The sequence below is a fragment of the Dendronephthya gigantea genome, unplaced genomic scaffold, assembly GCF_004324835.1.
Source record: "Dendronephthya gigantea isolate DGI-Jeju-01 unplaced genomic scaffold, DenGig_1.0 000028F, whole genome shotgun sequence".
Classification (NCBI taxonomy): Eukaryota; Metazoa; Cnidaria; class Anthozoa; order Malacalcyonacea; family Nephtheidae; genus Dendronephthya; species Dendronephthya gigantea.
In genome coordinates this window covers 1,815,561-1,827,262 of record NW_021163038.1, presented here as the reverse complement: position 1 = coordinate 1,827,262, position 11,702 = coordinate 1,815,561, and the positions used below count along the sequence as shown (strand labels likewise).

Genomic DNA, 11,702 nt, shown 5'->3' with positions numbered 1-11,702 from the left:
TTCGCCTTACAACCAATATATATCTTTTAAAAGCGATTATGAATATACTATGTCCCTATGAATATCACAATAACAACAAGAGGCCATTTTGAATTTTGTTGTAATAATTTTTAATTGAGTTGCTGAATTACAAGTCACGTACGAAACATCTTTTCGAACATGCATTAAATTGAAGAGCGAATTGTAATCGGCTTTTGAGTCTTATAAAATTTATAAGGATTTCAACAGGGCAAAGTAAACTTTTAATGACAAATTCTACATAAATAATTGTAATTCATATTTGTATCGCTGGCCATCCCTTTATTCCGCTTACCTTTAAAAAATGAGCTTGCGGGCGGACCTGGTAAATGGCCATATTTTATTCGACGTAAATAAAGAATATAGAAGCTCACTGATAACAGCAGAATAATAAATAGGAGAGAAATTAATTCGGCAAATTGTATGATGAGGTTTGTAAATGACTCCATCTGTTTAATTTAAGTATATGTCAGAATGCCCATGCTGTGAATATATTATACGCATCGTTACGTTTCGGACCAAAGTGTGGCGATTTTTATCATTATTTAAAAACGCATTAAATACCCCAAACACTGAATTACGTGTTCCTGTGTAAGCTCTGCTGTCGTAATCTAAATATAAGCCGATTAGTCTATCTTTTTGGTAACCGCTTGTTTAAAAGCGCTGCTCGTAGGATAGATTGTTTATTTAATATCGTGTCTCGCCTGCGAACGAACTGAAATGGCCGTCAAAAAAGTCGCAATTATCGGATGTGGCGTCGGAGGTCTGACCGCCATCAAATGCTGCCTCGATGCCGGTTTGCAACCGACATGTTTTGAGCAACAATCGAAGTTCGGCGGTATTTGGAACTACACGGACGGGCCACGGCCTAACCTTGGCTCCGTCCACGCAAGCACAATAACGAACGTCAGCAAAGCAACAATATGTTACTCCGACTATCCGATGCCAAAGGAATGGCCGAATTACATGCATCACAGCATGTTCATGAAATACCTTGAAATGTATGCGAAGGAATTTGACTTGGAGAGATACGTGAAACTCAATACGACAGTGGAAAGGCTTTCCAAGGCCGCAGATCACGAGACGACCGGAAGATGGCTCGTATCCTACACAAGGTAGACGAATAACTGTCTTAGCTCTCAGGGTATTTAAATTTTAAAATACCTTCTACAATTGCAACTGAATTCTTGAATGGAAGGAGTTGTAACGAATATTTGAAACTCGGGTTCAGCGAGTTACTTTAATTGAATCAGAGTTTGATTCATAATTTGATATGCATTTTTGGCCCAGGAAATCGATACAAATCAATCTCAAATTCCGATTTAGAGAATCCACGGATTTTCCGGCGAATATTCCAAGGTTTACTTCATTTTTATTTCATTTTTATTTAGTTGGCGGCGAAGATAATGTTTGCTCGCCACGAATTTTTATTTAGATTGTGTGTAAACAATTAATCTGAAAGCATTGTGCTTGCATGATTAAAACTGTGTTTTAAACATTGTAAAAAAGAAAAGTTCTTGGCTGCGGAATATTGCAAAGTACCGAAGATATAGCCAAGCGTAGTTGGCAAATTTTGTATACTATGTATTATGAAGAGTGTAACTAAATAAGTTTCAGACCTACCTTCGCCCACAATACAAAGTATTCAAAAATTGCCAACTTCGCATGGCTATATTTTTGTGTACTACTTCACATTTTGCAGGCAAACTTGGCAATTCTGGGTTCGAGGCACACTAAACTCCCTTTTATTTGTGCAGTGATAAACGTTTTTATGTCTGTACAATTCTTGCGTTTGAGAGACTCTTTTAGACATCACATGCATTCGCAGCCTTTCATCGAAGACAATTATAAGGCACAGCGTATGCTTTTGTGTGAATTATTTACGCAGTTGTTTATGCTGGGCGAAGTAAAGTAACCTACTCTGTTGGATTTACCTAATAACATACACCAGGAGAAGAAAATCGACCTCAAAAATCGCCGTGTAGCCGGACTTAAGACGGGGGCTGTACGTTTATAATACGAGTCTGCTAAGCCCGTCTTATTTAAGACGCGAACAAGCGTTTTGCATAATTTCCCCTTGTTTGAATGGCCGGATTGGCCGCCTATTGATATTAAAGACCTTTTCTGCATAGGAAGTATGCATTAGGGCTTCGATTAGGAACACACAGTTTTGTAATGCACGTCTTCGTGATTTTTATGCATCCCCACTTGCACTGCACAGCCGAGGTAATGGCGGGTAATCCAGTTCAATCTGTTTCATCCAGTTGGCTTCTTACATCATAGCGGCTATTCTATACTAAATGTATATTGTGCAACATGGCAATATATTAGGTTATTAATCACACGAGGTCTGGCTCTGTACAAAGAAATATCGCTAATCTTTTCAGAAAATCCGAAGATGGGAAAGTTACGGAGGAGAATCACAAGGGTGAAACGATTGAGGAGACGTTCGATGCGGTGATGATTTGCGTTGGACATCTTTGCTATCCAGCTACACCTAAGTTTCCAGGAATGGAAGATTTCAAAGGTGTTCAAGTCCACAGCGGGAACTACAGAAGTTTTCATCCTTTTGTTGGGAAGAGGGTTGTTGTTGTGGGTAGCAGTTATTCGGCTGGTAGGTATTGCTGTTTCTGAAAATCACTGATCCCGCTGAAACTTCGACCCAAATAATGAACCGAACCGAAAATGACACTCGTTTGATGTTAAGGTCTGTTCACACGATCCAATTCACTTCTGATTGATGTTTTATAGCCGACTAACCTTCAGTTTATGGGCCGTAAATCAACTAAGATAATGCAGTATAGCCTTATCAATGACAGACTTTATTACCTACGTTAGAAGTAAATTGGATCCAAAAAATTTGCATCGTGTGAACAGGCCTTTAGTTGTCGAAGACGATGATGCTCTGGTCGGGAGATTCTCAAACAACGACTATGTTTTTAGGTGATATTTCCATTGAGCTGAGCCTTCACGCGTCACAAGTGTACCTGAGCACAAGGCAGGGTAGTTATGTGGTTAAACGTCTCGTGCCAGGCTCCACAAAACCGTTTGATCATCAGATCACGCGGCAAGAGAGTTTCGTCAACAAATATTTCAATCGCAGCCTTTTTAAAGGTGTTCTCAATACAGAGTACGATTTTGTACGTCTCGGTCTTCAACCTACGGGTAATTGCTTTGCAATTAATAACAACTAATTAAACTAATATATATGATACTTATTTCTCTCATTACACCTGCAATTAATCTGTCACAGGAGTCGCGATGGTTCAGCAATTTCCATTCTTCGGCGAGGAATTGCCAACCAGAATTATGTCTGGTCGCGTGATCGTAAAGGGGGCACTGAAGGAACTTAGGGGGTCGTCTGTGGTCTTTGACGGTTCGTGACTGTTTTTGTTATATCCTCCACCATTCTGGGAGAAAATGAAGTTCTTGAGTATTCTTAGAACGTAAAATTCAATAAGATCAATTTCATATACAAAAATGTTGCAATACATAGAACTGTTATTATTCACAAATTAGTTCGTTTTTATAAACCTGACAATTTGTTTATATTCGATTTTTATTCCATCCTCCACCGTCCATAGGGAAAACGAAGTCCTTAATGTTGAGATTTTAAATTGGATGAATTTTCACAGACATATAAAGTTATAATGATTGATTTTGTATGCTTTTTATTGACCAAACGATTTCCCCACACAGGTGAGGACGTGGTGGACAACATCGATGCCATAGTGTATGCTACCGGTTTTGATTTGAAGTTTCCATTTGCGTCTGATCTCATTGAGGTCGAGAATGGCCATTATACGAGGTATAAATTTAAAACCAAGTCTGTTTCCGACTTTTCTATATGTACAAATCTGATGTTTCCACTACCAAAAAGCATTCGCTTCAATTCGTCCATGATTTGCATTTAAATTTACTCGTGTTTAGTTCGAGGGTGTCACTGGTTTCGACTTTCATATAGGTTGTTTGCAATTGCCGCCATCATCTTGGTTTATTTTTTAAATTCAAAACATGTGCACAAATAATTTGTTCGTCTTTGCTGTATTTTAATACCCGCACAATAACACGACAGAGATGATAAGCAGTTACAAAATATACAAGGAAAAAGTAAATCAACGCAGTTGTTCTCTTGAAAAGCAGAAGTAAACTTTGTAGAGTCAACCAAGCTGTTCATTAATGTGAATGTCATCAGATTATTTTTTCAACACTCAGGTTGTACAAACACATCTTCATACCGGACGCAGACCAGCAAACCCTGGCTGTGATAGGGCTCATGGAGACCATCGGAGCACATCCTCCGATCTGGGAGATCCAAGCCAGGGTGGCTTGCGAGGTGTTTGCCGGAAGGTGTGTGCTGCCGAGCAAAGCGGACAGGGTGGCTGAATGTGTGGCAGAAGAGGAATACCTTACGAAGATTGGCAGACCGAAGGAAAAGTTTTTGTACGGTGTAAGTGAACATGATCGAATGTCAAGTCAAAAAATTAACTTTGTTGCAAGCTTTACACATACTGACAGTCACGTTTTGCGTCAAGTATTGCTTTAGTATACGATGTTTGTCCTGTCTTTACAAGTCGATTTTTAAAAACCATATCTTTCAGGTTATGAATATTCCCTACATGGACGAAGTGTCCGCGTTGATAGGTGCTAAGCCAAACCTGTGGTCCATTTTTCTAAGAGACCCTAAACTAGCCTACTGCTGTTTCTATGGGCCGGGAATCGGCGCCCAATATCGACTACAAGGGCCAAACACCTGGAAAGGTGCAAAAAATGTGATAAAAAGCGTCGAAGAAGATTACCAATACCCGTTGAAAGCGAAAAGATGCGAGCCGATGATGGCGAAGAAGGAGTCTTCATATTTGTTTTGGGTTCTTGTTGTGGTTTTTGGAGCTCTCTTGGCTTACTTTCTTCGTTATCTTTTGTGAAGAATCGGGCTAGTGAAATGAGGCACACCGCTTTTCGAGGTAAACTAGGTAATGGGAAGTCCTATGTACATGGGATGACTGAACTTGGTTTAGAATTATATCGTCATGAATTAATATACATATACGACGATAATGTACCTTGTGAATTTAGATTGTATACATACTGAAAATTTGCCCAACTGTGGCTGGGCATCTCCAAGATCATAGGATAGATACTTCTTTATTAAAAAATCTTTTTAATTCTGGGGGAAATTAAATGTAAAAATTGAATTGATGGCGACATGTCAATTAAAACAATTCAATCGATGGCAGACTGGCGGTGGAGAAATGTTCCACATCGATTTTGGTGAGTTTTGTTCTCCATACACGACGTTCTATAAATATTTCAACAAAAACATGATTCACCAGACACTGCAAATACTGAAAGATGCGGACAGCGTCATAGTAACATGCTCTTTTACCAAAAAAATTTCATATTTTTAACTGATGAGTCGTTTATCAGACGCATCGAAATGTGAGCATGCTCACTAAATTGACATCTAACACTATACATCTCTGCTTAGACCATTATACTCTACTCTAGCACCAAAGTTTGATAGAGTCGCTAATAAAGCATCGTCAATAGTCATTAAAAACATTTAAAGACCCGATTAAAAGCACATTAATCATTAACCTCGGGTGATTCTATAACGCGAAAAGTATGGAATTTTTTTCACCCAATTTTTGGTATATCGAAATATCGATCAACTAAAAAATTCAGTATCGAATGAAAAATCTGAAAAATCAATATCGTTATTCAATAAACCGATCTTTATCAATATTTTGATCAACCGCAACAGCCTAATATAAACTTGTGTATTTTCTTCTTCAAACATGTAGTATTAGCTCGCTTAGAGCAAAATGTCTTCAGCCTTCTTATCTTTTTATTTCATAATGCCATATGAATTAATTAAATTCATCGCTGCAAATTTGACACTGAAGGTCTGTTCACACGATCCAATTTTCTTGGATCCAATTCACTTTTGACGTATGGCATATAGTCGGCGATTGATGTAGCTGTAGTAGTACATTGGCTTCAGTGGATTTGCTGCTGATATACACTACAAGACAACAGACTATAAAACATTCATCAGAATTAAGTGAATTGAATCCAACAAAATTGGATCGTGTGAACAGACACTTACGGCTTGACACCTAAGAATATGCCTTCAGGGTGCGAAGTCCAATCCAATTACCATATCTACACAAACGTGCAATCATATTTTACCGGCAAATAAAGTTAACCAAAATGGTTGCCAAAAAAGTCGCAATTATCGGCTGTGGTGTCGGAGGTCTGACGGCCATTAAATGCTGCCTCGATGCTGGTTTGCAACCGACATGTTTTGAGCAGCAATCAAGCTTTGGTGGCATTTGGAACTACACCGACGAACCTCGACCGGGTTTGGGCTCCGTGCATTCCGGCACGGTAACCAACATTAGCAAAGCAATAATGTGCTTTTCTGACTTTCCTGTGCCCAAGGAATGGCCAAATTACCTTCACCATCGTCTGTTTATGAAGTACTTACGATTGTACGCCGAGAACTTTGGCTTAGAGAAGTACGTCAGGTTTAATACGAAGGTCACAAAGCTATCGAAGGCCACGGATTACAACGAGACCGGCAAATGGGCTTTATCTTATACAAGGAATACAAGGTATCTAATATCTATAAACATAACAGTTGCTATAATCAGGAAGTTACAAGGCAAGGACTGTAGATTGCAAAATATATTTAGATATAAACCCAATTCACGCTGTCTTTTAATAAACAGTGACAGACTTCTATAGGCCAGACGCGAAAGTCTGTGTGGTGTAATAAATGTCGCATGTGGTGTTACAATGTTGCATCTTAAAATTATCGACCGCCCTTCGGCTGTTACGGGCTGCAACTCCATTTATGCGATTTTTATGATGCTTTAAGAGCAACAATTTTTAATCGATTCCTCTCGTGAATTCGTCCGAAGTCAGACTTTTGATATTAACCACTATAGAAATTTCCTGATCATGAGAGATTAAATTATTGCATTGTCATAATGAACCCCCCCATTGCTGTAGACTTAGGGACAATCTACCGGGATTCTACGAAGCGTGAGATGACTTTGAAGTATTAAGATAAATCTATAAGACGAAACTAGCATATGTTACTGTCGGGGTGATCACACGATTGCCCGATCTCACGTTATTTGCTGATTTCATTCCTCCAACATCATCTCGCGCCTCGTTGAACCGGAATCTGTATACAGCCCCTTGGAATTTTTGGCATGAATAATATGTGTGAATTTCAGTCTGTGAGGCTACGCTTTGAAAGTGCTGTGATAAAATTATTGATAATACATACATAATACAGAGGATATACCTATTACCGCATGAAATTTACATAGCGTATAGTTACAATATTTTTAATGTTGCATGGGTGGTCGTGCGTGGATCGATTGTACACATAGAATCATTTCGCCAGAGTTGCAAAACGTCTTTCTAGCCTTCCTTTTGAAAGCCTCTTAGAAAATATTCCTTAAAACCATTGCTCTTGATATTTTCTTTTCAAATTTATTCAATTTGTCGAAAAAATGCTGGAAAACTCTTCTATATTAGCTAAGTATAGCGTCGATTACTGATATAGAATTTACTTGTCGTCTGGTCGGGGCTGCGATGATCAGTATGTAGTCAAAATTTATGTGTTTCCCACTATCTATTGGAATGAACTAGGGTCTTTGCAATCAACTGCGGTCGTTGCATGTTTTCCATTTAGGCAGGAGTTGCTGAAACTTTTTAAAACGCGGATTGTTGATCCAAAACTGTCCGCTGTAAAATCGAATTGTTCTCTCCAGTGACTCATCACACGCATGCATTACTGTATCACAAATCGATAGTTATTAATAATTAATTACTTCATGCATGGTTTTCGTGTTTGGATGGCCTGATCCAAACACGCGGGAATGTTACGAGTGTTAAGAAAAGCGCGCACGTGCATGTTTAGATCAGGCCATCAAAACACGGCGGGAAACCAATAAGTAATCGCTTTATAAAATCATGGATAGTTAAAGACTATGATTTTTTTATCCTTGTTATATGTGATTTTACTATACATGATAAAATTAAAAAAGGAGGTAGTGTTCCAAGTTTGATTTCCATACGCGAATTAAATTTCCGTGTTTGGATTGCTTCGACCAATCAGAACAAACGTTATATACATGTTATTTTTCCAAAATTTCAGGCAGGCCGAAAATGAGGCGCCGAACAATGGGATCCAAATAGACGAGGAGATATTTGATGCTGTAATGATATGCACTGGGCATCTTTCCATTCCATCCATACCTGATATTCCAGGAATGAAGCAATTTCAAGGTGCTAAAGTGCACAGTGGAGATTACAGAAGCTTTAAGCCTTATGTTGGAAAGAGAGTTGTTGTCGTTGGCTGTGGCTCTTCTGCAGGTTGGTGCTGTAAAAAACATGCCATTATAGCAATATTTCAAATACCCAGGGGTTGCGTAATCGGGAAAGATATCAAATATTTTAGTCTGAAAACCACCAACTCTGTGCTAAATCACTGAACCTAAACGTCCCCCACAATAGCATGTATCATGTGCGCATTCTGTTGGGGTATTACCAAGTTAATTTTGAAATATGCCGAAAGATCTTTGGGTGGTAATAAATATCCCGCATACACGAATGTAATCTTAACTTGAAAACCTATAATGCAGGAAGATATGTCCGGGATTTACGCACCGAGGGAGGGGTGCCTCGAACGGCGGACATCTTGAATTTATGATTCTCCCTTTTATTTAGCCCCCCTCCTCTCCTCTCGGTTTGTTTCTTTCAACACACGACCGATATGTGGAACTCCAAAATCGTTGTTTTATAAAAGTTCTTGTAGCCATAATACAACCTTTAATCTGTAGAATATAATTTAGGCCACATTCATAAATATATTGGTAGTATATTGAAGTATACGTTTCATGAGAAAGAACTGACCTTTCAAGAGGCCTTTTAACCTTCTGGTTGCAGGTGATATTTCAATTGAGCTGAGCCTGCACGCATCTCAAGTGTACCTCAGCACAAGAAGCGGCGGTTACATCGTAAAACGCCTAGTACCTGGTACCACAAAACCGTTCGACCATCAAATCACGAGGGCTGCGGGTTTAGTAAACAAAAATTTGAAGCGATTCTACGTTAGCGGTGTCCACAACACGGAGTACGATTTTGTGCGTCTTGGACTACAACCCAGCGGTATTCATCTCAATTCATTTTGTTTTCATTGAATTTTTTTTAAAATTATTAATACGTTTATTAGTACTAGGGAAATTTACAATAATCGATCATGCATTAAAACTAAAAATTTTTCATTAAAATTGATTTGCCGTTATGAAAAGAGGAGCACACGATACGATATTGAAATACAACGCAGATTCTGGCTTTTCAGGTGTCCTTGGAGTTAATCAATTTGGATTTGTCAACGATGAACTACCGACTAAAATAATCACTGGTCGAGTTATTGTAAAAGGCGAACTCAAGGAGCTACGAGAAACGTCTGTAGTATTTGGCGGTGTGTGTGTGTTTTTTACTTTTATAAGTTGCACGCTGTCAACAAAGATTATCTCCAATGGGTAAATTATCTACAAAATTAGTGAACTCATGTAGTAAACCTCGATGGTGTAGGCAGGTTTCCTGATATATAGTCTTCATTCAGAACGTGAAAATGTTGAGATTTAGATCTACACTGTTACATGTAGCTAATACCAACGTGATCATTTTCGACAGGTGAAGAAGTGTTGGAGAATATTGATGCTATCATCTTTTGTACTGGGTTTAAATTAGATTTTCCATTTGCACCTGATATTATCCCTGTCGAGAACGAACATTATGCAAGGTTCGTTATAAATTATTGAGCTGTAAATCATATTTATGTTATATAACAAAGGGGGAATTTCGTTTAAACCAATCAGCAAGTTTGTTTACATTTACGGTAACCCAATCAGAATGCATAAGTTTTGACTGTAAAAAGTTCATTATTTACACCATTTTACATGAAGTATCAAATTTTATAGGCATTCTGAAAAATTTCTTTCCTGAAAAACGTAAACAAATATGCCAATTATTTGAAAACAAAATTCCATTTTGTTATGTTGTATATTTATTCATCTTCTGTCGATGTCTTTGTTATATTCCAGGTTGTATAAGCATATATTTATCCCGGAAGCACATCGCCAAACTCTGGCATTTATAGGCCTGATTGAGACCGTCGGCTCGGATGTACCCACCTGGGAAATGCAGGCCAGGGTGGCTGCCGAGGTTTTTGCCGAAAGATGTGTTTTGCCGAGCAACAAGGACATGCTGGCTGAATGCTTAGCGAGGGAAGAACAGCTCTCAAACATTGGTAGATCGAAAGAGAAGTTTTTACATGGAGTAAGTGCAATGGAAAGGTTTCAACTTGCATTTTAAGCTTGCAAACGTTTTACAATATATGGCGAAGTTTGAGTTTTAATTCACATCTTGTCAAAATTGAAACACAAAAAGCTTGAAAAAGGATAAAATGAAGTCTATTAAAACTTTTCAAAGTTTCAAGTTTTATTTAACATATGGTCTCAACATTTTGGCCAGTTTTGCTGTCCATTTCGTTAATGTTCAACCTTTGTAAATCTCGTTTTAAAACTGACAGTATTTTCATAAAATTTCGGATTTACAGTGATTTACAGAGGCGAAGGTGAAAGTTTAAGAAAAAAGATTGATATATTATCATAAATGATGTTTTTGTTTCTTTTGAAATGCACGCACGATACAATTGCAAAATGTAACATTAAGACTTCGTTTGAAGTGGGTTCAATTTTATAAAAGAATAGCTGAATCTAGCCGAATGAATAAAAAGATGGAATTTCATTTTAAACTAATCGCCATATTTGTTTACATTTTTCAGGCAAAGCCAATCAGAATGCCTAAGTTTCTCATACTTCATGTAAAATGGTAAATAATGTACCTTTCTCATGTAGTCAAAATTTTTGCATTCTGATCGGGTTACTGAATATGTAAACAAACGCGCTGATTGGTCGAAAACGCAATTCTTCCTTGTTAAATGAACAACTATAAAAATCCCTCTTTCATTTGATGAAACATTTCAGGTTCCGATGATAGCCTACATGGACGAGATTACTGAAATGATCGGAGCAAAGCCTGACTTGTGGTCAATTTTTGCAAGAGACCCTCAACTTGCCTATCATTGTTTGTTTGGGCCTGCTGTTCCGGCTCAATATCGGCTCCAAGGCCCAAATACCTGGGAAGATGCAAGAAAAAATATTTTGAGTGTTGAAGACGACTACAAATGTCCGTTGAAAACCAAGAGATGTTCGCCGGTGATTAAAACTAAGCCTTATTTCCATCGGAATTTTGCTGTGGTTTTAATCATCTTTTTAGCGTGTATTTTTTGTTTCCTTTCGTAAAGAAATATTGTAATACATAATGTAACCTTATCTATCGCCTTTATTTTAGATATCTGTGAAAATATGCTGATATTTTGTTCTTATATTCGGTTAAGTTAGCGCTGGAAAATGTCGAGTTTCAACGTGATTAAAAGAAAGTTTTTATTCGGTTTTAATTTGCAAATAAAACACATAAAAAAGGGCAAATGATACTTCGAGTCAAACTGCTTAAAACTGGGTAAAAAATATGACATTCTGGTATGTATTATGACGAGTAAACAACAATGTAATTTGAGGTAAAATTCAGGAAAG

The 11,702-nt window shown here is 37.9% G+C and overlaps 2 protein-coding genes across 4 annotated transcripts; both read left to right on the top strand.

Annotated features, from left to right (window-relative positions):
* The first annotated feature begins 370 nt into the window (after nucleotides 1–370).
* On the top strand, nucleotides 371–5,183 carry LOC114523673 (dimethylaniline monooxygenase [N-oxide-forming] 5-like). Of its 2 annotated transcripts, XM_028544665.1 has the most exons (7): nucleotides 371–1,133; nucleotides 2,406–2,632; nucleotides 2,962–3,183; nucleotides 3,272–3,394; nucleotides 3,718–3,826; nucleotides 4,234–4,468; nucleotides 4,620–5,183. In XM_028544665.1, the coding sequence occupies exons 1-7, from the start codon at nucleotides 739–741 to the stop codon at nucleotides 4,941–4,943; spliced, it is 1,635 nt and encodes a 544-aa protein (XP_028400466.1). In that variant the 5' UTR covers nucleotides 371–738; the 3' UTR covers nucleotides 4,944–5,183. The 2 variants fall into 2 exon arrangements, with proteins under 2 accessions (XP_028400466.1, XP_028400467.1); XM_028544666.1 differs by lacking the exon at nucleotides 2,962–3,183.
* Nucleotides 5,184–6,204: 1,021 nt separating this feature from the next.
* On the top strand, nucleotides 6,205–11,691 carry LOC114523674 (dimethylaniline monooxygenase [N-oxide-forming] 5-like). 2 transcript variants are annotated; one of them, XM_028544669.1, is made up of 8 exons: nucleotides 6,205–6,635; nucleotides 8,195–8,412; nucleotides 8,986–9,207; nucleotides 9,401–9,523; nucleotides 9,739–9,847; nucleotides 10,149–10,383; nucleotides 11,094–11,324; nucleotides 11,461–11,691. In XM_028544669.1, exons 1-8 carry the CDS (start codon nucleotides 6,232–6,234, stop codon nucleotides 11,479–11,481), a joined length of 1,563 nt encoding a protein of 520 aa, XP_028400470.1. In that variant the 5' UTR covers nucleotides 6,205–6,231; the 3' UTR covers nucleotides 11,482–11,691. The 2 variants fall into 2 exon arrangements, with proteins under 2 accessions (XP_028400470.1, XP_028400469.1); XM_028544668.1 differs by having other exon boundaries at nucleotides 11,094–11,691.
* The last annotated feature ends 11 nt before the right edge of the window (nucleotides 11,692–11,702 follow it).

Coding starts and splice junctions, on each gene's coding strand:
- LOC114523673 (XM_028544665.1), top strand. CDS start 739: ATGGCCGTCAAAAAAGTCGCAATTATCGGATGTGGCGTCGGAGGTCTG. Junction 3,184..3,271: donor TCTCGGTCTTCAACCTACGG/GTAATTGCTTTG, acceptor AATCTGTCACAG/GAGTCGCGATGGTTCAGCAA. Junction 3,395..3,717: donor GTCGTCTGTGGTCTTTGACG/GTTCGTGACTGT, acceptor TTCCCCACACAG/GTGAGGACGTGGTGGACAAC.
- LOC114523674 (XM_028544668.1), top strand. CDS start 6,232: ATGGTTGCCAAAAAAGTCGCAATTATCGGCTGTGGTGTCGGAGGTCTG. Junction 9,208..9,400: donor TCTTGGACTACAACCCAGCG/GTATTCATCTCA, acceptor CTGGCTTTTCAG/GTGTCCTTGGAGTTAATCAA. Junction 9,848..10,148: donor GAGAACGAACATTATGCAAG/GTTCGTTATAAA, acceptor GTTATATTCCAG/GTTGTATAAGCATATATTTA.